At 52.1% G+C, this 22,506-nt stretch overlaps 1 protein-coding gene across 1 annotated transcript in view; it reads left to right on the top strand.

Annotated features, from left to right (window-relative positions):
• Window positions 1-12,590: 12,590 nt before the first annotated feature.
• PRKACB (protein kinase cAMP-activated catalytic subunit beta) overlaps window positions 12,591-22,506 on the top strand; it is a 58,711-nt gene continuing 48,795 nt past the window's right edge. The window contains exon 1 of the mRNA XM_075320222.1: window positions 12,591-12,761. Within this exon, the coding sequence (XP_075176337.1) occupies window positions 12,716-12,761 (46 nt within the window). The 5' untranslated portion in view covers window positions 12,591-12,715. The remainder of the gene's footprint in view (window positions 12,762-22,506) is intronic.

Below are 22,506 nucleotides of genomic sequence, written 5' to 3'. Positions count from 1 at the left end.
TTACAGTATATTGATGAAGATGCTTGGTGGTTACAGTGTATTGATGAAGATGCTTGGTGGTTACAGTGTATTGATGCTGATGCTTGGTGGTTACAGTGTATTGATGGCGATGCTTGGTGGTTATAGTATATTGATGAAGATGCTTGGTGGTTACAGTGTATTGATGCTGATGCTTGGTGGTTACAGTGTATTGATGCCGATGCTTGGTGGTTACAGTGTATTGATGAAGATGCTTGGTGGTTACAGTGTATTGATGCAGGTGCTTGGTGGTTACAGTGTATTGATGCCGATGCTTGGTGGTTACAGTGTATTGATGCCGATGCTTGGTGGTTACAGTATATTGATGAGGATGCTTGGTGGTTACAGTGTATTGATGATCTTGGTGGTCACAGTGTATTGATGAAGATGCTTGGTGGTTACAGTATATTGATGCCGATGCTTAGTGGTTACAGTATATTGATGAAGATGCATGGTGGTTACAGTGTATTGATGCTGATGCTTGGTGGTTACAGTGTATTGATGCCGATGCTTGGTGGTTACAGTATACTGATGAATATGCTTGGTGGTTACAGTATATTGATGAATATGCTTGGTGGTTACAGTGTACTGATGATCTTGGTGGTTACAGTGTATTGATGAAGATGCTTGGTGGTTACAGTATATTGATGCCGATGCTTAGTGGTTACAGTATATTGATGAATATGCTTGGTGGTTACAGTGTATTGATGCCGATGCATGGTGGTTACAGTGTATTGATGCTGATGCTTGGTGGTTACAGTGTATTGATGCTGATGCTTGGTGGTTACAGTATATTGATGAATATGCTTGGTGGTTACAGTGTATTGATGCCGATGCTTGGTGGTTACAGTGTATTGATGCCGATGCATGGTGGTTACAGTGTATTGATGCTGATGCTTGGTGGTTACAGTGTATTGATGCTGATGCTTGGTGGTTACAGTGTATTGATGCTGATGCTTGGTGGTTACAGTGTATTGATGCCGATGCTTGGTGGTTACAGTATATTGATGAAGATGCTTGGTGGTTACAGTGTATTGATGCTGATGCTTGGTGGTTACAGTGTATTGATGGCGATGCTTGGTGGTTACAGTATATTGATGAAGATGCTTGGTGGTTACAGTGTATTGATGCTGATGCTTGGTGGTTACAGTGTATTGATGCCGATGCTTGGTGGTTACAGTGTATTGATGAAGATGCTTGGTGGTTACAGTGTATTGATGCAGGTGCTTGGTGCTTACAGTGTATTGATGCCGATGCTTGGTGGTTACAGTGTATTGATGCCGATGCTTGGTGGTTACAGTATATTGATGAGGATGCTTGGTGGTTACAGTGTATTGATGATCTTGGTGGTCACAGTGTATTGATGAAGATGCTTGGTGGTTACAGTATATTGATGCCGATGCTTGGTGGTTACAGTATATTGATGAAGATGCATGGTGGTTACAGTGTATTGATGCTGATGCTTGGTGGTTACAGTGTATTGATGCCGATGCTTGGTGGTTACAGTATACTGATGAATATGCTTGGTGGTTACAGTATATTGATGAATATGCTTGGTGGTTACAGTGTACTGATGATCTTGGTGGTTACAGTGTATTGATGCAGGTGCTTGGTGGTTACAGTATATTGATGAATATGCTTGGTGGTTACAGTGTATTGATGCTGATGCTTGGTGGTTACAGTGTATTGATGCCGATGCTTGGTGGTTACAGTATATTGATGAAGATGCTTGGTGGTTACAGTGTATTGATGCTGATGCTTGGTGGTTACAGTATACTGATGACGCCACCTCATCAACACAGTCAGTATAACCCCCTTATTTTGTGCACTTTCCGTCCTGTACACAATACAAACATCATCATTAACAGTAAATTCACTGGATCTGGAAGGTAAATCCGAATTTAAATAAATAAATAAAAATAGCGCGTATACCCACTGTCATAACTGTAAAGTACATTGCCATAGTACAATAATGCAAGTAATTCAGTGGTGTTTGCAAACAGTTCAAATGCACAGTAATTAGACAGCTCAGTCGCTCATCGCTCCTTTCAAGCAAATCCATAAACCAAGTAAAGTGCAATGACCTAACGTCACCACTAGATGGTGGTAGCTGCATTCTTCACGCAGGAGCTCGATGAGATGACTTTTTGATGGAGTTTAGAGTATTTTTGCACCTGTCAGCGAATCCATATGACCTATTTTATAAAGAAGGCTCACACAGCTACTAGTACATTTAATAAGAATACAAGCCTGATAGTGAAATATAGTAAAAACTATTACCAGCAATGACAAAATATAAACATAGAAAGAAAGATGGAGCTTGCAAGGCAGTTAGTGTAAAAATATCCAAAATTTTATTATACCAATTTCTTATTATATTAAAATAGTTTCAATCCATATAGAAAAAGTACATATGCAGTGCTAATAGAGAACAAGGTGAATTACCACACATAAGTGGGAAAGCAGAAGTGATAACACCCCAAGTAGACATAAATAACTAGCAAGGGCAAAGGGTCATAAATAAGCGTAAGTGGCTGGCTATTACCTATGGCGTCTCTGTCCTGGCGGGAAACGTAATTATATATAGCCAAATCAGCATAGATCCCTAAGGCAGGACAGAGATTCCAAGAATCAAGCCAATCATGAAAAAAGTCACAAAACAATGACTAAAAAATGTGGCGCCTCCACCCTGACCGGGCACATGAAGTTGTGCAGCCAAATCGGCACAAGTCCGTTTAAACAGGGCAGGGGTCACCAGTAACAAGCCAGTCACATACAAAAGACCCTAAGAACCCATAACTTACACATAGTTAAGAAGGGGGGTGAACACCAGAGCGTCCCACGACAGTGCAAGGAGCCTTCCTACGCGCGTTTCGCACGGATTACATCTGCTGGCTTCATCAGGGAAGGTGATGGAGGTGACAGGAGCTGCAGAAGACACCGCCGCTCCGGTCACCTCCACGCAGCAACTGAGGTGAGAAGCGCGATCAGCTGAGCTGTCACTGAGGTTACCCGCTGTCACTGGATCCAGTAACAGCGGGTAACCTCAGTGACAGCTCAGCTGATCGCGCGGCTGTCTTCATTTGCCGCGTGGAGCTGTCGGGAGCGGCGGTGTCTTCTGCAGCTCATGTCACCTCCATGCAGCAGAGATGGATGCGACGCTGGACCATCCTGGATTACGCCGGACATGGAGGGCTTTTTCGGGCTGATTAAATTGTTGAACCAGGGTATATGTGTGTGTTTTTTATTTCTAATAAAGGATTTTTTCTGGTGTGTGTGTGTTTATTTACTGTAATTTACAGATTAATCATGAAAGGAATCTCGGGGAGACGCCTGACATGATTAATCTAGGATTTAGTGGCAGCTATGGGCTGCCATTAACTCCTTATTACCCCGATTTGCCAAAGCACCAGGGCAAATCGGGAAGAGCCGGGTACAGCCCCAGAACTGTCGCATATAATGTATGCGGCAATTCTGGGCGGCTGCTGACTGATATTGTTAGGGTGGGGGGCTCCCCATAACGTGGAGCTCCCCATCCTGAGAATACCAGCCTTCAGCCGTATGGCTTTATCTGGCAGCCATTACAATTGGGGGGGACCGCACGCCGTTTTTTTTTTAATTATTTATTTATTTATTTTACTGCACAGTATAGACACGCCCACCGGCTGCTGTGATTGGGTGCAGTGAGGCACCTGTCACTCAGTGTGGGGGCGTGTCTCACTGCAACCAATCATAGGCGCCGGTGGGCGGGGAAAGCAGGGAATAGGAGATTGTTTAATGAGCGGCCGGCTTTTTCAAAATAGTAAAAGCCGCCGCAGCAGTGTGAATGCCGTGCAGCGCCGCGCCGGGGATCGGGGAACGGTAAGTATGAGAGAGGGGGGAAAATGACCGACAGACTGTGAGAGAGGGGACAGACAGACAGAGAGACCGACAGAGAGACAGAGAGACTGACCGACGGACTCAGGGAGATTGACCGACATACACAGAAATAGAAAGAATAGCCGACATCACTAGAAATAAAAACACCAAACGGACACGGACTATAGGTAGATGCATACGTGTTTACTAACGTGTGTGCACATACCCATAGACTTTCATTGTGTCCACGTGTGCGTGCTCCGTGCAGATAACGGACATGCATCCGTGCAAAACGCAAACACATACGGATCACGGACACGCACACACGGACATAATGAAATAACGCACGTGTGACCACAATCATAGATTAACATTGGTGCACGTTTGGCCGTGTCTCCGGTATATACGGAAACGGACCAAACACGCACGTGTATCACGGACGTGTGAAGGGGGCCTAAGACGTAGAATTTTTTATAAAGTCAAATGCATGTACAGAACGTCCGAATTCATTCCGCTGTACTAATTTATGAGTTTTCCATCTCTGCTGTTTTGTGAGAGCGTCCCCTATCTCCACTCCGGATTCCTCATCACTGGTTTCCACCTCGGCCGGTGTGAGAGGGTCCGAAGGAGATACAACGGGAGTTACATCAGCCACCATACACTATCCTTCCAGGCCTTCAGATTCACATGGTATATCTGTTCTGGTTGCATCTCATAGGGCCCTGGTTATTTGACTAAGAACTTACTTTCAGCAGTGAGTACCAGCACTAATACGCAATCCCCCTTTTGAAGGACCTGACAGTAGCCTTTCTATTATACCTAGAACTTTGAACCGCCTGGGCAACCAACAGATGTTCCTTAACAATCGGCATTACCGCTGTAATCCGGTCCGGCATGCCCATGATGTGCTCAACTATGCTTTTATGGGGGTAGGTTCTTATTCCCATGCCTCTTTAACAATGTCCAACAGACCCCCGGGGATGTCTACCATACAATAACTCAAATGGCGAAAACCCTGTGGAAAACTGTGGCAGTTCTTGGATGGTGAACACTAAATACGGTAACATGTCTCAGTCCTTCCCATCCTTGGAAACCACCCTTTTTAACATAGTTTTCAGCGTTTTATTGAACCGCTCTACTAGTCCATCTGTCTGCGGCTGGTACACCGACGTGTGTAGCTGCTTAATCTGGAGAAGTTTAGACATAAACGGGTTCCCTGATCGGTAAGGATCTCCTTACGCAACCCAACATGAAAGAACATGGCAAATAACTCCCGAGCAATAAGCTTCGCCGAGGTGCGACGGAGGGGTACCACCCCAGGGTAACGATTACCGTAATCCATTACCACCGATATACAGTATGTTGGTGGCCCTGAGCTGATTTCACAATTGGTCCTACCAGATCCATGGCAATCCACTCAAAAAGAACCTCTATTATAAGCAACGGTACCAAAGGACTACGGAAATTTGCCGTGAGTGCAGTCAGCTGACATTCTGGGCACGATACACAATACACTTCTTAACCTCAACAACAACCCCGGGCCAATAGACACACTGCCGGATACACTCTAGCGTCTTTTTCTCCCCTGGATAGCCACTCATTATATGTTTATGAGCTAATTTGAGTGCCTTTTGGCGGTACGGCTGTGGTACTATAAGCTGCTCCACAACTTCATCCCCGATCTTATCAACCCGGTAGAGCAACTGCCGCTTGAGCGCAATGTGGGGAAAACTTGTGTCTGCACCGAGCTGCTGTACCACCCCATTAATCACTACCACCATTCCCATGCCGAGACGAGGCTGGGATCCTGGAGCTGGGCTGACCCAAAATTATCTGGAGACACCTCCAGCTCCGGGATTGGGTCAGGCACTTCAGCCTCTCCTGCCATTACCTCTAAAGCCAGCTTTACACGTTACAATTTGTTGTGCAATCGCATTTGCGATGTGACACGCCCAGGTTGCATACGGGATCTTATGAGATTGCACGTAGGTCGTTCATTTGCTGTTACACGTGCGTTAGTAGTCTATGTTAAATTGATCAATTTTGTGTGCGATCCTTTAGATCATGTGTTCTGTGACGTATGCATTGGGCACCCTTTTTTTTTTATTTATTGACTTGTCAAGCGTGTGTAATGTGTAGGGATGCGTTTTTACTATGTCATCTGCCATTCAGCTCTGCTACATGGCCGCTGACAGCAGACACAGACAGCCATGTAGCAGAGCTGAATGGCAGATGACAGCAGACACAGACAGAGCCGCACTGTCAGAATGAACTCGGGTTAACTTCACCCGACTTCATTGTCATGCTGCGGCTCTGTCTGTGTCGCGTCCTGATTAGCGGTCACCAGTGAAGGACTCACCGGTGACCGCTAAACTCCTGAGTTACTGAATTGAGCAGCCCTCTCTCATATACTCACCGATCCTCGATCTCCGGCGCGGCGCTGCACGGCATTCACACTGCTCCGGCGGCGTTTACTATTTTGAAAAAGCCGGCCGCTCATTAAACAATCCCGTATTCCCTGCTTTCCCCGCCCACCGGCGCCTATGATTGGTTGCAGTGAGACACACCCCCCACACTGAGTGACAGCTGTCTCACTGCACCCAATCACAGCAGCCGGTGGGCGTGTCTATACTGTGCAGTGAAATAAATAATTAAATAATTTAAAAAAACGGCGTGCGGTCCCCCCAATTTTAATACCAGCCAGATAAAGCCATACGGCTGAAGGCTGGTATTCTCAGGATGGGGAGCTCCACGTTATGGGGAGCCCCCCAGCCTAACAATATCAGTCAGCAGCCGCCCAGAATTGCCGCATACATTAGATGCGACAGTTCTGGGACTGTACCCGGCTCTTCCCGATTTGCCCTGGTGCGTTGGCAATCGGGGTAATAAGGAGTTAATGTCAGCCCATAGCTGCCACTAAATCCTAGATTAATCATGTCAGGCGTCTCCCCGAGATACCTTCCATGATTAATCTGTAAGTTACAGTAAATAAACACACACACCCGAAAAAATCCTTTATTAGAAATAAAAAACACAAACTTATACCCTCGTTTAGCACTTTAATAAGCCCGAAAAAGCCCTCCATGTCCGGCGTAATCCAGGATGGTCCAGCGTCGCATCCAGCGCTGCTGCATGGAGGTGACCGGAGCTGCAGCAGACACAGCCGCTCCTGCAAGCTCCACGCAGCAACTGAAGACAGCTGCGCGATCAGCTGCTGTCACTGAGGTTACCCGCGGCCACCGCTGTATCCAGTGACAGCGAGTAAGCTCAGTAACAGCTCAGCTGATCGCGCTATTCCCTTTATTAGCTGCGTGGAGCTGACAGGAGCGGCGGTGTCTTCTGCAGCTCCGGTCACCTTCATGCAGCAGAGCTGGAAGCGACGCTGGACCATCCTGGATTACGCCGGACATGGAGGGCTTTTTGGGGCTTATTAAATTGGTGAACCAGGGAATTTGTTAGCGTTTTTTATTTCTAATAAAGGATTTTTTCGGGTGTGTGTGTTTATTTACTGTAACTTACAGATTAATCATGGAGGGTATCTCGGGGAGACGCCTGACATGATTAATCTAGGATTTAGTGGCAGCTATGGGCTGACATTAACTCCTTATTACCCCGATTTGCCAACGCACCAGGGCAAATCGGGAAGAGCCGGGTACAGTCCCAGAAATGTCGCATCTAATGTATGCGACAATTCTGGGCGGCTGCTGACTGATATTGTTAGGCTGGGGGGCTCCCCATAACGTGGAGCTCCCCATCCTGAGAATACCAGCCTTCAGCCGTATGGCTTTATCTGGCTGGTTTTAAAATTGGGGGGGACCGCACGCCGTTTTATTTAATTATTTATTTCACTGCACAGTATAGACCCGCCTACCGGCTGCTGTGATTGGTTGCAGTGAGACACCTGTCACTCAGCGTGGGGGCGTGTCTCACTGAAACAAATCATAGGCGCCTGTGGGTGGGGAAAGCAGGGAATACGAGATTGTTTAATGAGCGGCCGGCTTTTTCAAAATAGTAAAAGCCGCCGGAGCAGTGTGAATGCCGTGCAGCGCCGCGCCGGGGATCGGTGAGTATATGAGAGAGGGCTGCTAACTTCAGTCACTCAGGGGATTAGCGGTCACCGGTGAGTCCTTCACAGGTGACCGCTAATCAGGATGCGGCACAGACAGAGCCGCAGCATGACAATGAAGTCGGGTGAAGTTCACCCGAGTTCATTCTGATCGTGCGGCTCTTTCTGTGTCTGCTGTCATCTGCCATTCAGCTCTGCTACATGGTTGTCTGTGTCTGCTGTCAGCGGCCATGTAGCAGAGCTGAATGGCAGATGACATAGTAAAAAATACGCATTACACACGCATTACACACGCATTATACACGCTAGTAAAATCATTAATTTATTCAGAAAAAGCATCTCACTTGCGTTGCACTCGGACCTAACGTGATCTAAAATCAGCCGAGTTTTTTTCAGCCAACTCGGACCGATTTTACTCGCATAGATGTGTTTCCAGCCCAAGGGAGTTGATACACACGTTACTTCTGGGGTGGTGCTCAAGTAAGATCCAAAACCGTCTCAAGTAGATGTAGAAACTTGGCACTCAAGATCAATGTGAATAGTGGTCTTTTATTGAGAAGAACTTGTAGGACCAGCACAAGCACAGACATTTCGGTCAAAGACCTTCATCAGTGTGGCATTGCCACATAGACAGCGGTGGACACCGCGTGATACCTGACTACGCCAGTTGCTACACCTTCTGAGAACCCCCTGCACGCACACTGATGAAGGTCTTTGACCGAAATGTCTGTGCTTTTGCTGGTCCTACAAGTTCTTCTCCATAAAAGACCACTATTCACATTTATCTTGAGTGCCAATTACCTCTAAGGGAGACCAGTTGGGATTACACGCTGTCCCTATGTTGACGACCCCTAAGGCCTCTTTCACACGTACGTGAAAAACCACGCACGTTTTTCACGGACGTGTCAAAGGTGCGTTTTGCCCTCCGTGAGCCGTATTTATGGCACACGTGTGTTCTCTGTGTGTTATCTGTGATAACACACGAAGAATGGGAACTTTCTGCTCACCTGTCCCTGTTGTTGCTGTCTGTGGTGCTGATCTTCGGTCTCCGGTCCTGCCGACTCCCTGCTGCTGCTTCCGGCCGCAGTGAAGTGAATATGCAATGAGCATAATGAGCGGCGGTCGGAAGCAAGTGACAGCAACGGCAGAGACAGGAGGGCTGGAGAAGGTGGGTAAAGATTTATTTTTTTCGCAGACACGTGTGTTTTCTCCGGCGCGTGTCACACGGAACACCTCCGTGTGGTCAGCTTGCGTTCCGTGTGACACCCATGGTGCCGGAGAAAAACGGACATGTCTACGTGTGGAGCAAACGGGCACACGTATGCTCCACATGTACACACGGTCCATGGCAGAATACGCACGTGAGCGCAGACCCATTGATTTAAATGGGTCTACGTGTGGCCGTGTCTCCGGTACGTGAGGAAACGGACCAAACAAGTGCCGGAGACACGGACGTGTGAAAGAGGCTTAAGGCAGATATCCCTGAATAGAGATCGTTAGGTTCAGGCCCCGGTCAAACCATTACCTTGGGAGGGCTACACGGCTTTTCCCACAGAGTCCAGAACAAGGCCAAGTCTCTCCCAAATATAGCGCCATAGGGAAGAGGTTTTATCACTCCCATCTCATGGAGCACTTCTCTGCACGATGTAGAAAGGGTGAGCATTTCTGTAGGGTACTCTCTGAGATCACCATGGATGCAGAGGACCCCTACCTTTCGTCCCATGGGGTTCAGGCGTGAGATCAAAGACGCATGGCTGAGAGTCACTAGGCTTCCTGAGTCCAAGAGAGCCTCCACGAGGTGCCCATTTACACGTACCTGACACAGAGAGGGGTCTCCCGCCAGTAGCAAAGGAGTCTGCGGTACATACAGTCTGGGCATACGACACCCTGCAAGAGGACCCTCAGTCCATAGGTTCAGACGTTAGTGGGCACTAAGCAGCCATATGCCCCAGCTCTTGGCACCGCCAGCACCTAACAACGGAGGCGATCCTGCTCCATGCGTCCGGTTTAGGGGAAACAGGATTCCGGACGTCCTTAGACAGGGGTCACTCTCAGCAGGAGCACGAGACGGAAGCAACCCAGCAGAAAAAACGGAAAACGGGACTGAACCTTCCCGCAAAAAAACCCTCAATGCTCTATACGCAGAACCCTGATGAAGGCTTCTTTGAAGCCGAAACGTTGTTTTGCATAGGTGGAGTTGCACCACTTTTTACAGAAAATAAAAAAATGTAAAATGTAATTTAACCCTTTGTTGTCTCTTGAGTTCTGGCGTTACGTTTTATGATTACTTATATTTTCCTCCAAAGCACCTACTCTATATATGTTGAGCCAGACCCTATCTTTTATATTGGTGTAGAATAGAGGCTGGGGTGACGGGACAGGTCGGTGTAGAGTAGAAACCAGTGTGACGGAGGAGGCCGGGATGATGGAGGAAGACGGTGTAAAGGCCGGGGTGACGGCGGAGGTCGATGTGAAGTGGAGGCCAGGGTGACTGAGGTTGGTGTAGAGTGGAGGCAGAGGTGACAGGGAGGTCAGTGTAGAGTGGAGGCAGGGGTGATGGGAAAGGCCAGGGGAGGTCAGTGTAGAGTGGAGGTCAGCGTGACTGGCAAGGAGTGGAGGACGAGATGATGGGGGAAGTCAGTGTGGAGTTGAGGCCGGGGTAATGGGGGGGTCGATGTGAAGGCCAGGGTGACGGCGGAGACTGGGGTGACGGGGGGTCACTGTAGAGAGGAGGCCAGGGTGAAGCGGAAGGGTGGTGTGAAGTGGAGGCGAGGTGACGGTGGAGGTCGGGGTGATCCAACTCTACCATTCTATGGTGGATGTTAGATGACGGGGAGGTCGGGGTGATGTTGGAGGTCAGGTGACGAGAGGTCGTTGTGAAGTGGAGGCCAGGTGACGGTGGAAGTTGGGGTGATGGTGGAGACCGGGGTGAGGTCGGTGTGGAGTGCAGGTCGGGGTGACGGTGGAGGTGGTGTAGAGTGGAGGCAGGGGTGACAGTGAAGGTCAGGGGAGGTCGGTGTAGAGTGGAAGCCAGGGTGGCAGGGAAGGTCAGGGTCATGAGGGAGGCTGGGGTGTTGGGAGAGGTCTGTGTCAAGTGAAGGCTGGGGTGATGCTGGTGGTTAGGGTGATAGTGGAGGCGAGGTGACGGGGAGGTCGATGAGAAGTAGAGGCCAGGGTGATGCGGGAAGTCAGGTGGAGGCCGGAGTGATGGGGGAGGTCAGTGTGGAGGCCGGGGTGATGGGGGAAGTCAGGTGGAGGCCGGGGTGATGGGGGAGATCAGTGTGGAGGCCAGGGTGATGGGGGAGGTCAGTGTGGAGGCCGGGGTGGTGGTGGAGGTCAGTGTGGAGGCCGGGGTGATGGGGGAGGTCAGTGTGGAAGCCGGGGTGATGGGGGAGGTCAGTGTGGAGGCCAGGGTGATGGGGGAGATCAGTGTGGAGGCCGGGGTGATGGTGGAGGTCAGTGTGGAGGCCGGGGTGATGGGTGAGGTCAGTGTGGAGGCCAGGGTGATGGGGGAGATCGGTGTGGAGGCCGGGGTGATGGGGGAGGTCAGTGTGGAGGCCGGGGTGATGGGGGAGGTCAGTGTGGAGGCCGGGGTGATGGGGGAGGTCAGTATGGAGGCCGGGGTGATGGGGGAGGTCAGTGTGGAGGCCGGGGTGATGGGGGAGGTCAGTGTGGAGGCCGGGGTGATGGGGGAGATCAGTGTGGAGGCCCGGGTGATGGGGGAGATCAGTGTGGAGGCCGGGGTGATGGGGGAGGTCAGTGTGGAGGCCGGGGTGATGGGGGAGATCAGTGTGGAGGCCGGGGTGATGGGGGAGATCAGTGTGGAGGCCCGGGTGATGGAGGAGATCAGTGTGGAGGCCGGGGTGATGGGGGAGGTCAGTGTGGAGGCCGGGGTGATGGGGGAGGTCAGTGTGGAGGCCGGGGTGATGGGGGAGGTCAGTGTGGAGGCCGGGGTGATGGGGGAGGTCAGTGTGGAGGCCGGGGTGATGGGGGAGATCAGCGTGGAGGCCCGGGTGATGGGGGAGATCAGTGTGGAGGCCGGGGTGATGGGGGAGGTCAGTGTGGAGGACGGGGTGATGGGGGAGGTCAGTGTGGAGGCCAGGGTGAAGGGGGAGGTTGGTGTGAAGTGGAGGCCAGATGACGCTGGTGGTCAGGGTGATGGTGAAGGTCGGGGTAATGTTGGAGGCCGGGGTGACAGGTGAGGTCGGTGTGGAGTGGAGGCCGGGGTGACAGGTGAGGTCGGTGTGGAGTGGAGGCCGGGGTGACAGGTGAGGTCGGTGTGTATTGTAATGGAGGTCGAGGTGACGGGGCAGGTCGGTGTGGAGTGGAGGCCGGGGTGACGGGGGAGGTCGGTGTGGAGTAGAGGCCGGGGTGACGGGGGAGGTCGGTGTGGAGTGGAGGCCGGGGTGACAGGTGAGGTCGGTGTGTAATGGAGGTCGAGGTGACGGGGGAGGTCGGTGTGGAGTAGAGGCCGGGGTGACGGGGGAGGTCGGTGTGGAGTGGAGGCCGGGGTGACAGGTGAGGTCGGTGTGTAATGGAGGTCGAGGTGACGGGGGAGGTCGGTGTGGAGTAGAGGCCGGGGTTACGAGGCGGTCCTCGTTGTCTCCCGTAACAACGCCCCGCCCCCCGCACTCTCGGGCCGCCAGGACGTCACTTCCGGTGAGCGGCTGTAGACTTGTGGCGGCGGCTGCAGGACGGGTCTGTGGAGCGGAGATAGGACAGAGCCGGGAGCGGCCCCAGGAGACAGCGCCAGCCCCGCCCGAGCGCCCGACCATGGGGAACGCCGCCACCGCCAAGAAGGGCAACGAGATAGAGAGCGGTGAGTGCGGCCTGGAGGCCCCGGACACAGGGGAGAAGGAGCGGGGGCGAGGGCCGGGAAACACCGGGGTCTGAGCCCTGCCCAGGCCGCAGCCTCCTAGAAATCACGTCTGTATATATGAGGCAGTGTGGCCGGTGGATATGCGGCTGTACTGTGTATAGGGGCAGTGTGGTCGGTGGATATGCGGCTGTGCTGTGTATAGGGGCAGTGTGGCCGGTGGATATGCGGCTGTGCTGTGTATAGGGGCAGTGTGGCCGGTGGATATGTGGCTGTACTGTGTATAGGGGCAGTGTGGCCGGTGGATATGTGGCTGTACTGTGTATAGGGGCAGTGTGGCCGGTGGATATGCGGCTGTACTGTGTATAGGGGCAGTGTGGCTGGTGGATATGCGGCTGTACTGTGTATAGGGGCAGTGTGGCCGGTGGATATGTGGCTGTACTGTATATAGGGCAGTGTGGCCGGTGGATATGCGGCTGTACTGTGTATAGGGCAGTGTGGCCGGTGGATATGCGGCTGTACTGTGTATAGGGGCAGTGTGGCCGGTGGATATGCGGCTGTACTGTGTATAGGGGCAGTGTGGCCGGTGGATATGCGGCTGTACTGTGTATAGGGGCAGTGTGGCCGGTGGATATGCGGCTGTACTGTGTATAGGGGCAGTGTGGCCGGTGGATATGCGGCTGTACTGTGTATAGGGGCAGTGTGGCCGGTGGATATGGGGCTGTACTGTATATAGGGCAGTGTGGCCGGTGGATATGCGGCTGTACTGTGTATAGGGGCAGTGTGGTCGGTGGATATGCGGCTGTGCTGTGTATAGGGGCAGTGTGGCCGGTGGATATGCGGCTGTGCTGTGTATAGGGGCAGTGTGGCCGGTGGATATGCGGCTGTACTGTGTATAGGGCAGTGTGGCCGGTGGATATGCGGCTGTACTGTGTATAGGGGCAGTGTGGCCGGTGGATATGCGGCTGTACTGTGTATAGGGGCAGTGTGGCCGGTGGATATGCGGCTGTACTGTGTATAGGGGCAGTGTGGCCGGTGGATATGCGGCTGTACTGTGTATAGGGGCAGTGTGGCCGGTGGATATGCGGCTGTACTGTGTATAGGGGCAGTGTGGCCGGTGGATATGCGGCTGTACTGTGTATAGGGGCAGTGTGGCCGGTGGATATGCGGCTGTACTGTGTATAGGGGCAGTGTGGCCGGTGGATATGCGGCTGTACTGTGTATAGGGGCAGTGTGGCCGGTGGATATGCGGCTGTACTGTGTATAGGGGCAGTGTGGCCGGTGGATATGCGGCTGTACTGTGTATAGGGGCAGTGTGGCCGGTGGATATGCGGCTGTACTGTGTATAGGGGCAGTGTGGCCGGTGGATATGCGGCTGTACTGTGTATAGGGGCAGTGTGGCCGGTGGATATGCGGCTGTACTGTGTATAGGGGCAGTGTGGCCGGTGGATATGCGGCTGTACTGTGTATAGGGGCAGTGTGGCCGGTGGATATGCGGCTGTACTGTGTATAGGGGCAGTGTGGCCGGTGGATATGCGGCTGTACTGTGTATAGGGGCAGTGTGGCCGGTGGATATGCGGCTGTGCTGTGTATAGGGGCAGTGTGGCCGGTGGATATGCGGCTCTGCTGTGTATAGGGGCAGTGTGGCCGGTGGATATGCGGCTGTACTGTGTATAGGGGCAGTGTGGCCGGTGGATATGCGGCTGTACTGTGTATAGGGGCAGTGTGGCCGGTGGATATGCGGCTGTACTGTGTATAGGGGCAGTGTGGCCGGTGGATATGGGGCTGTACTGTATATAGGGCAGTGTGGCCGGTGGATATGCGGCTGTGCTGTGTATAGGGGCAGTGTGGCCGGTGGATATGCGGCTGTACTGTGTATAGGGGCAGTGTGGCCGGTGGATATGCGGCTGTACTGTGTATAGGGGCAGTGTGGCCGGTGGATATGCGGCTGTACTGTGTATAGGGGCAGTGTGGCTGGTGGATATGCGGCTGTACTGTGTATAGGGGCAGTGTGGCCGGTGGATATGCGGCTGTACTGTGTATAGGGGCAGTGTGGCCGGTGGATATGGGGCTGTACTGTGTATAGGGGCAGTGTGGCCGGTGGATATGCGGCTGTACTGTGTATAGGGGCAGTGTGGCCGGTGGATATGCGGCTGTACTGTGTATAGGGGCAGTGTGGCCGGTGGATATGCGGCTGTACTGTGTATAGGGGCAGTGTGGCCGGTGGATATGCGGCTGTACTGTGTATAGGGGCAGTGTGGCCGGTGGATATGCGGCTGTACTGTGTATAGGGGCAGTGTGGCCGGTGGATATGCGGCTGTACTGTGTATAGGGGCAGTGTGGCCGGTGGATATGCGGCTGTACTGTGTATAGGGGCAGTGTGGCCGGTGGATATGCGGCTGTACTGTGTATAGGGGCAGTGTGGCCGGTGGATATGCGGCTGTACTGTGTATAGGGGCAGTGTGGCCGGTGGATATGCGGCTGTACTGTGTATAGGGGCAGTGTGGCCGGTGGATATGCGGCTGTACTGTGTATAGGGGCAGTGTGGCCGGTGGATATGCGGCTGTACTGTGTATAGGGGCAGTGTGGCCGGTGGATATGCGGCTGTACTGTGTATAGGGGCAGTGTGGCCGGTGGATATGCGGCTGTACTGTGTATAGGGGCAGTGTGGCCGGTGGATATGCGGCTGTACTGTGTATAGGGGCAGTGTGGCCGGTGGATATGCGGCTGTACTGTGTATAGGGGCAGTGTGGCCGGTGGATATGCGGCTGTACTGTGTATAGGGGCAGTGTGGCCGGTGGATATGCGGCTGTACTGTGTATAGGGGCAGTGTGGTCGGTGGATATGCGGCTGTACTGTGTATAGGGGCAGTGTGGCCGGTGGATATGCGGCTGTACTGTGTATAGGGCAGTGTGGCCGGTGGATATGCGGCTGTACTGTGTATAGGGGCAGTGTGGCCGGTGGATATGCGGCTGTACTGTGTATAGGGGCAGTGTGGCCGGTGGATATGTGGCTGTACTGTGTATAGGGGCAGTGTGGCCGGTGGATATGCGGCTGTACTGTGTATAGGGGCAGTGTGGCCGGTGGATATGCGGCTGTACTGTGTATAGGGGCAGTGTGGCCGGTGGATATGCGGCTGTACTGTGTATAGGGGCAGTGTGGCCGGTGGATATGGGGCTGTACTGTATATAGGGCAGTGTGGCCGGTGGATATGCGGCTGTACTGTGTATAGGGGCAGTGTGGCCGGTGGATATGCGGCTGTACTGTGTATAGGGGCAGTGTGGCCGGTGGATATGCGGCTGTACTGTGTATAGGGCAGTGTGGCCGGTGGATATGCGGCTGTACTGTGTATAGGGGCAGTGTGGCCGGTGGATATGCGGCTGTACTGTGTATAGGGGCAGTGTGGCCGGTGGATATGCGGCTGTACTGTGTATAGGGGCAGTGTGGTCGGTGGATATGCGGCTGTACTGTGTATAGGGGCAGTGTGGTCGGTGGATATGCGGCTGTACTGTGTATAGGGGCAGTGTGGCCGGTGGATATGCGGCTGTACTGTGTATAGGGGCAGTGTGGCCGGTGGATATGCGGCTGTACTGTGTATAGGGGCAGTGTGGCCGGTGGATATGCGGCTGTACTGTGTATAGGGGCAGTGTGGCCGGTGGATATGCGGCTGTACTGTGTATAGGGGCAGTGTGGCCGGTGGATATGCGGCTGTACTGTGTATAGGGGCAGTGTGGCCGGTGGATATGCGGCTGTACTGTGTATAGGGGCAGTGTGGCTGGTGGATATGCGGCTGTACTGTGTATAGGGGCAGTGTGGCTGGTGGATATGCGGCTGTACGTGTGTGTATAGGGGCATTGCCAGTTGTATATACACCATTGACACTATGTATTTAGGACATGTATATACGGTCACTTGTGAAATTATACACAATCTGAAGATTTAACTCTTTGCTGCCTCATCTGTTCAATTCTGAAATTTGCAAAGTTGTGATTCTGAATATATAACTGTTCCTCTATGTGCGGGTTCATTATGTGGCTCCATCAGGTTAAAGGGCCTCTGTCAGCACAAGATGACTGTTCAGACAAAGCACAGGCGCTAGGTGCGTCGTGCTGAGGCTAATGATTTATACACCAGTCTCGTCACAGTGATGTGGCGGTTGGGGGCCCGGCGTGATGGCGGTTACGGTTGGTCGCTGCCGGTGTTGTCACCTCTGGGGTTTAGTGAATTGCTACATTGTAAAATTGTAAACTTTGTTTTTTATTCTGATTTTCCTCCCTTGCGCTCATGGCGACCTTATTACTGTCAGTAACACCAGCAGGAAATTCTTACTTTGGGTGCCGTCGGCCTCTATCGAGAGCGATCTCAGCGGATTTTTAGCAGATATATTGATGGCCGTGCTTCTCTTATAAAGGTGTCTGTCGGATTTCCATGTTGACCCATGTGCAATATAGAATGTCGCGGAGGATGATTATGCTTTCTTGTGTATCCCCAACGTATTCACAGGACCTGTCTGTGCTAACCACTGAGCCACCGTGTCGCCCAGGACCACAGATGTGACACGTGTGACCAGATGCACCCACGTTCTCTCTTTAGCAGTCGCTTCCAGCAGATCTCATGATGGCTCCTGGACCTGGATCCCCTTTTCTTTTCTCCCGATGTCGTTTCCTGTTTGTGCGCGTTTTCCGCCCTGTTTTGTACACTGCCCATAAACCAGTTTGTGCGCCTGGCGTCATTGTCTACAAAACAGATAAGTGGACAGACGGCGGGCACTTGGCACTGGCATTGCTCTGGCACTTCGTCGTTGATGGGGTTGGCGTACAGTCCTGTTATGCCTCCATCTCAAATAAGTTTACCAATGTGCAAGCTGTGAATTTCACGCCGCTTTCCTGGGGGAATATGGTGCCAAAGGCGGGGAATTCTGCGGCTTCGTCTTTTATTTGAATGTCGCGCTGTTTTCATGGTGGGCCTGTGTGTGTGCGTGCGCAGCCTTGTCTTACAGCACGGGGTGAAGCTGCCAAGACCCTCCCATATAATAAGGCCCGTTCACACAGTGTCTGCATATGTGCTATCCAAAGGGACTCCTTCACTCTGCAGAAGAATGTCCTGTAGATTCCTGGATTAGAAAAACGTGACTTTTGGCTTTCAAAAAGTGGACGCCTTCTTAGGCTAAGTTCACACATCCGGTTTTTGCAGTGCGGCTCAATCCGGCTCAAAAACCTATGCAACGGATGCGGCAAAAAAACAGGATCTGTTGCATACGTTTTGTTTTTTTTTCTTGCGGCCCGTCCGTTTTTTGACAGATGCGCCTTGATACTGAGCATGCGCAGTTCAAAGTATCGCATCCGGCGGCCAGATGCGTTTTTTGCCGCAGGACGCCGCATGCGGCGTCCATGGGCTTGGATTGTAAATCGTGCCGGATCCGGCGCGATGCAATTTTTTTTTTTTCCCCCGCCGCACAAAAAACATGCCAGGCAACGTTTCATCCGGCCACCGCATGGGCTAAATATGCCGGATGCAACGCAAGGCCATACGGCACAATACGGCGCTAATGCAAGTCTATGCGTAAACAAACGCAACCGGCGGCAAAAAAAAAAAACAGTTGCGTTTTTTCTGCAAAGCGCCGTATTGTGCCGCTCAGCAAAAACCGGATGTGTGAAAGCAGCCTTAGGATATGCGCGATATTGCAGCCAGACTCCTGGTAACTGAATTGGGTTTAGCTGCAATACAAGACATAACCTGTGAGCTGGGGTGGCGCCATATTTAGAAAGAAGCCATGTCTCTTGTTTTTAAGGCTAGTTTCACACTTGCGTTGAACGGTATCCGTTGCATTGCGTTGTGTAACGGATGCAACGGATGTGTTGCATATAGTGGCACAACGGATGCTGCAAAACAACGCAATTCGTTTTTGATTTTTTTTTTTACCAGCGGCAGACTATTGTGAGGGATCAGCTGATCGTTCCCTGCAGCCGGGGGATCAGCTGATCGCTCCCTGCAGCCGGGGGATCAGCTGATCGCTCCCTGCAGCCGGGGGATCAGCTGATCGCTCCCTGCGGCCGGCCGCCGGGGGATCAGCTGATCGCTCCCTGCGGCCGGCCGCCGGGGGATCAGCTGATCGCTCCCTGCGGCCGGCCGCCGGGGGATCAGCTGATCGCTCCCTGCGGCCGGCCGCCGGGGGATCAGCTGATCGCTCCCTGCGGCCGGCCGCCGGGGGATCAGCTGAGCGCTCCCTGCGGCCGGCCGCCGGGGGATCAGCTGAGCGCTCCCTGCGGCCGGCCGCCGGGGGATCAGCTGAGCGCTCCCTGCGGCCGGCCGCCGGGGGATCAGCTGAGCGCTGTCACTTGCCGGCGCCCGGGCATGCGGGCGCTCAGCTGAGCGCTGTCACTTGCCGGCGGCCGGGCATGCTGGCGGCCGGTCGCTCAGCTGAGCGCTGTCACTTGCCGGCGGCCGGGCATGCTGGCGGCCGGTCGCTCAGCTGAGCGCTGTCGCTTGCCGACGGCCGGGCGCTCAGCTGAACGTTTGGCCACCGCGAGCCAAAATAAAGTTTGATTTAAAAAAAAAAAAAAAAAAGAGCATGCGCAGTGAAATCCAGACAATTCCGCTGCTCAAAATAACGTTACATGCTGCGTTCCTCCCGCTGGGCGGAAGCAACGGAGCATCACCCAGCGGAAGCAACGCAGGTCCTTTTGGTACAATCCGTCACCCATACAAGTCTATGGGAAACAGCGGAATCCGTTAACGGATTCCGCTGTTTTCCAAAAGGGCGGATTGTAACGGAAGGAAATAAACGCAAGTGTGAAAGTACCCTAACAACCCCTTTTGATAAAAAATAAATTAAAAATGGCCCCATTATTATAGTTTTTTTTCTTTATTTTTTTAACATGTTCCTGTGGTCAGTGTCTGCCATTGTAGAGCTATACAGTGGCAAATATTGGAGTAAATATCTGAACCAAACGAGGAGTGAATGTGGTGCAAGACTGTCAACTTCTTGCTATTTATGTATTGTACGGCGCGTGAAACAAAAAGTAAATGGATGACAGAGCCATTAGCCACCTCTCGTTGTGTGTACACAGCTCCTACGTCTGGGTCTGATCCCTTACACCCCCATTTTAGCATTTGGCAATCTAATTTTTTTTTTTTCTCTCCCTCAGGCCCAATTTACATGTACATGTAAAATGTGGTACTGTGGTCGGGGTCCGGTCCGAGTCTCTTTACCATCAGTCATCTGGGTACGGTCCGTGTCTCTATACCGTCAGTAGTCTGGGTCCGGGTTGGGTCTCTTAACAGTCAGCTGTCGGCGTCCGCTCCGTGTCTCTTTACCGTCGGCGTCCGCTCCGTGTCTCTTTACCGTCGGCGTCCGCGCCGTGTCTCACAGTAATATTGACAGAACTGAACATCATTTATTGCCACATTTTCTAAACTTGTGTAAATTCCTATTAAACCTGCCACATTCGATGCAATTATTAATGCATGATAGCTTAATACTCTGTTCACACACTGCATCTTTTCTTAACCACAAAGATGCAGCGTTTTTGGCCCCAAAAAACGCACTAGCAACAAAAAACACATGCATTTTTGACACGTTTATACCGCAAATCTCAATCTCAGACTGCTGGGGGAAGGAAATGCATCTATTTAGGTGCATCTATGTGACCTAAAAAATGCACCAAAAACACAGTAAGGGTACTTTCACACTTGCGTTGTTTTCCTTCCGTCACAATCCGCCCTTTTGGAAAACAGCGGAATCCGTTAACGGATTCCGCTGTTTCCCATAGACTTGTATGGATGACGGATTGTGCCAAAAGGACCTGCGTTGCTTCCGCTGGGTGATGCTCCGTTGCTTCCGCCCAGCGGGAGGAACGCAGCATGTAAAGTTTTTTTGAGCAGCGGAATCCTTAGGATTTCACTGCGCATGCTCTCTCTGGCTCCCTGCACTTGTAACCAAGATAAATATCGGGTAACCAAGGAAAGTGCTTTACCCGATATTTACCCTGGCCACGTGTGCAGGGAGCCCGACACTTCCCCGCTCGACACACACACACACACACACACACACACACACACACACACACACACACACCCTATCCTCAGCGCCATGGCCCCGCTCGGCACTCCGCCCCGCGCACACATTCTCGGCGGCCGGGAGCGATCAGCTGATCGTTCACAATAGTCTGCCGCCGGTAAAAAAAAAAATAAATAAAAACGGATTCCGTTGTTTTGCAGCATCCGTTGCATCTGTTGTGCCACTATATGCAACACATCCGTTGCATCCGTCACACAACGCAATGCAACAGATGCCATTCAACGCAAGTGTGAAACTAGCCTAAAAGATGCAGTGTGAACATAGCCTTAATATTATAGAAGTCTGTCCCGGTCTCTGAGTGTCCAAGATGTGTAGTCCCCTAGTCCATGTCGTCCCCCCCTCCCCCGTGAGCAGAATTCTGCTTTCATTATTTGCCATGTTAAATTTAGCACCACTGCCACATTTAGGAATTTCCCCTGTGAAGAAGAATCCTTTTTTCCTGTCTAGTTGTAAGCAGGGCATTATATCTCAGGGATGGCACGATCATTGTGCCAGCTGAGCTGTATGGCGGAGCACACACTGCGAGAAAAACGGTGCAAGTGGAATGCGATAAAAAATCGCCTTCCAACTGCACCCATTTTTTTTTTTTTTCCTTCTCAGCCCTAATAGGACTGAGAAAACAATGGCAGCATGCTGGTGGAGGAGTCCGATTCAGTTTCACTCACACCCATTCAAGTCTATGGATGCGAGAGAAACATCACATTGCACGCGCATTAAACCAGGGGGATGTGAGTATCGCATCAGCTGATAATGGAGGAAATGGGGAGATTAATCCCTCCCTGTCCTCCGCGGCTGTGCTGCGATTGTAGCACAGTGGCCTGACAGTCGCATGATACTTGGCTTACACTCCAGCAGAGCAGTAGTCGTGTCATGCGATTTACTCGCATTAATGCCCGTGTGTCCCCGGCCTAATTGGCAGTAAGGCCCACGACTGGTGCAGTCACTGTCGCATTGCAATGGAGTGGAGTTTGCACTTTTATCTCTGCCCTCACCCCGGCTTCTGACTGCACCGTCCTTGTTGGTCTGTGCTTCTTGTGGGTGCAGAACATCCTGCATCTCAGCAGCAGAACAATGTGCTGACCTTTCAGGGGAAAGTGACCTGTGCACTCGGGTGATCTTCTGAACCGACATGATCAAGGTGTGAGCATCATTTCCCAATCATCAGGCTTCTCCTTTATCCCTCACCAGCCTGTTATCTTGTGAGCTGAGCGGTGTGTGCTGCAGGCGTCTTCCTTCTGGTGCAGGGTGACGCTGAGCGGCGGATGCTCGGAAGTGTCCGGCAGTAATCCAGAAGGGAGGAAGTAGCTAACTTCCCTGGAAAGCAGTCAAGATCTTCTCTTCAGCGGGAGCATCAATTTTACTCAGTGGATGGGATTATTACTGTCCTATGGAGCACTGCTGCACATGGCCACTTCTTGGGCAAATGATCACTCTGATGTGTGTGGTCGCGGAGGCATTGCTATCCGCCTAGTGGACGTAGTCACCGCTGGGAGCAGTCGGGTCACACAAGGCGGTGCACCATGAATTGTACGCTTCTCATTGGGGCCATTTTTGTTTCTGAAGGTTTTAGTAAAAAAGTTATTTTTGTGCTCCAAAGCAAAGAGTCAGGCACCGTGTAATGTCCTCTCTGGATAAAGGCGTTTGACTGTAGTTTCTGGCAGGTTCTTC

Source organism: Anomaloglossus baeobatrachus, chromosome 8 (genome assembly GCF_048569485.1).
Source record: "Anomaloglossus baeobatrachus isolate aAnoBae1 chromosome 8, aAnoBae1.hap1, whole genome shotgun sequence".
Lineage (NCBI taxonomy): Eukaryota > Metazoa > Chordata > Amphibia > Anura > Aromobatidae > Anomaloglossus > Anomaloglossus baeobatrachus.
This window is presented reverse-complemented; position numbering and strand designations above follow the sequence as displayed.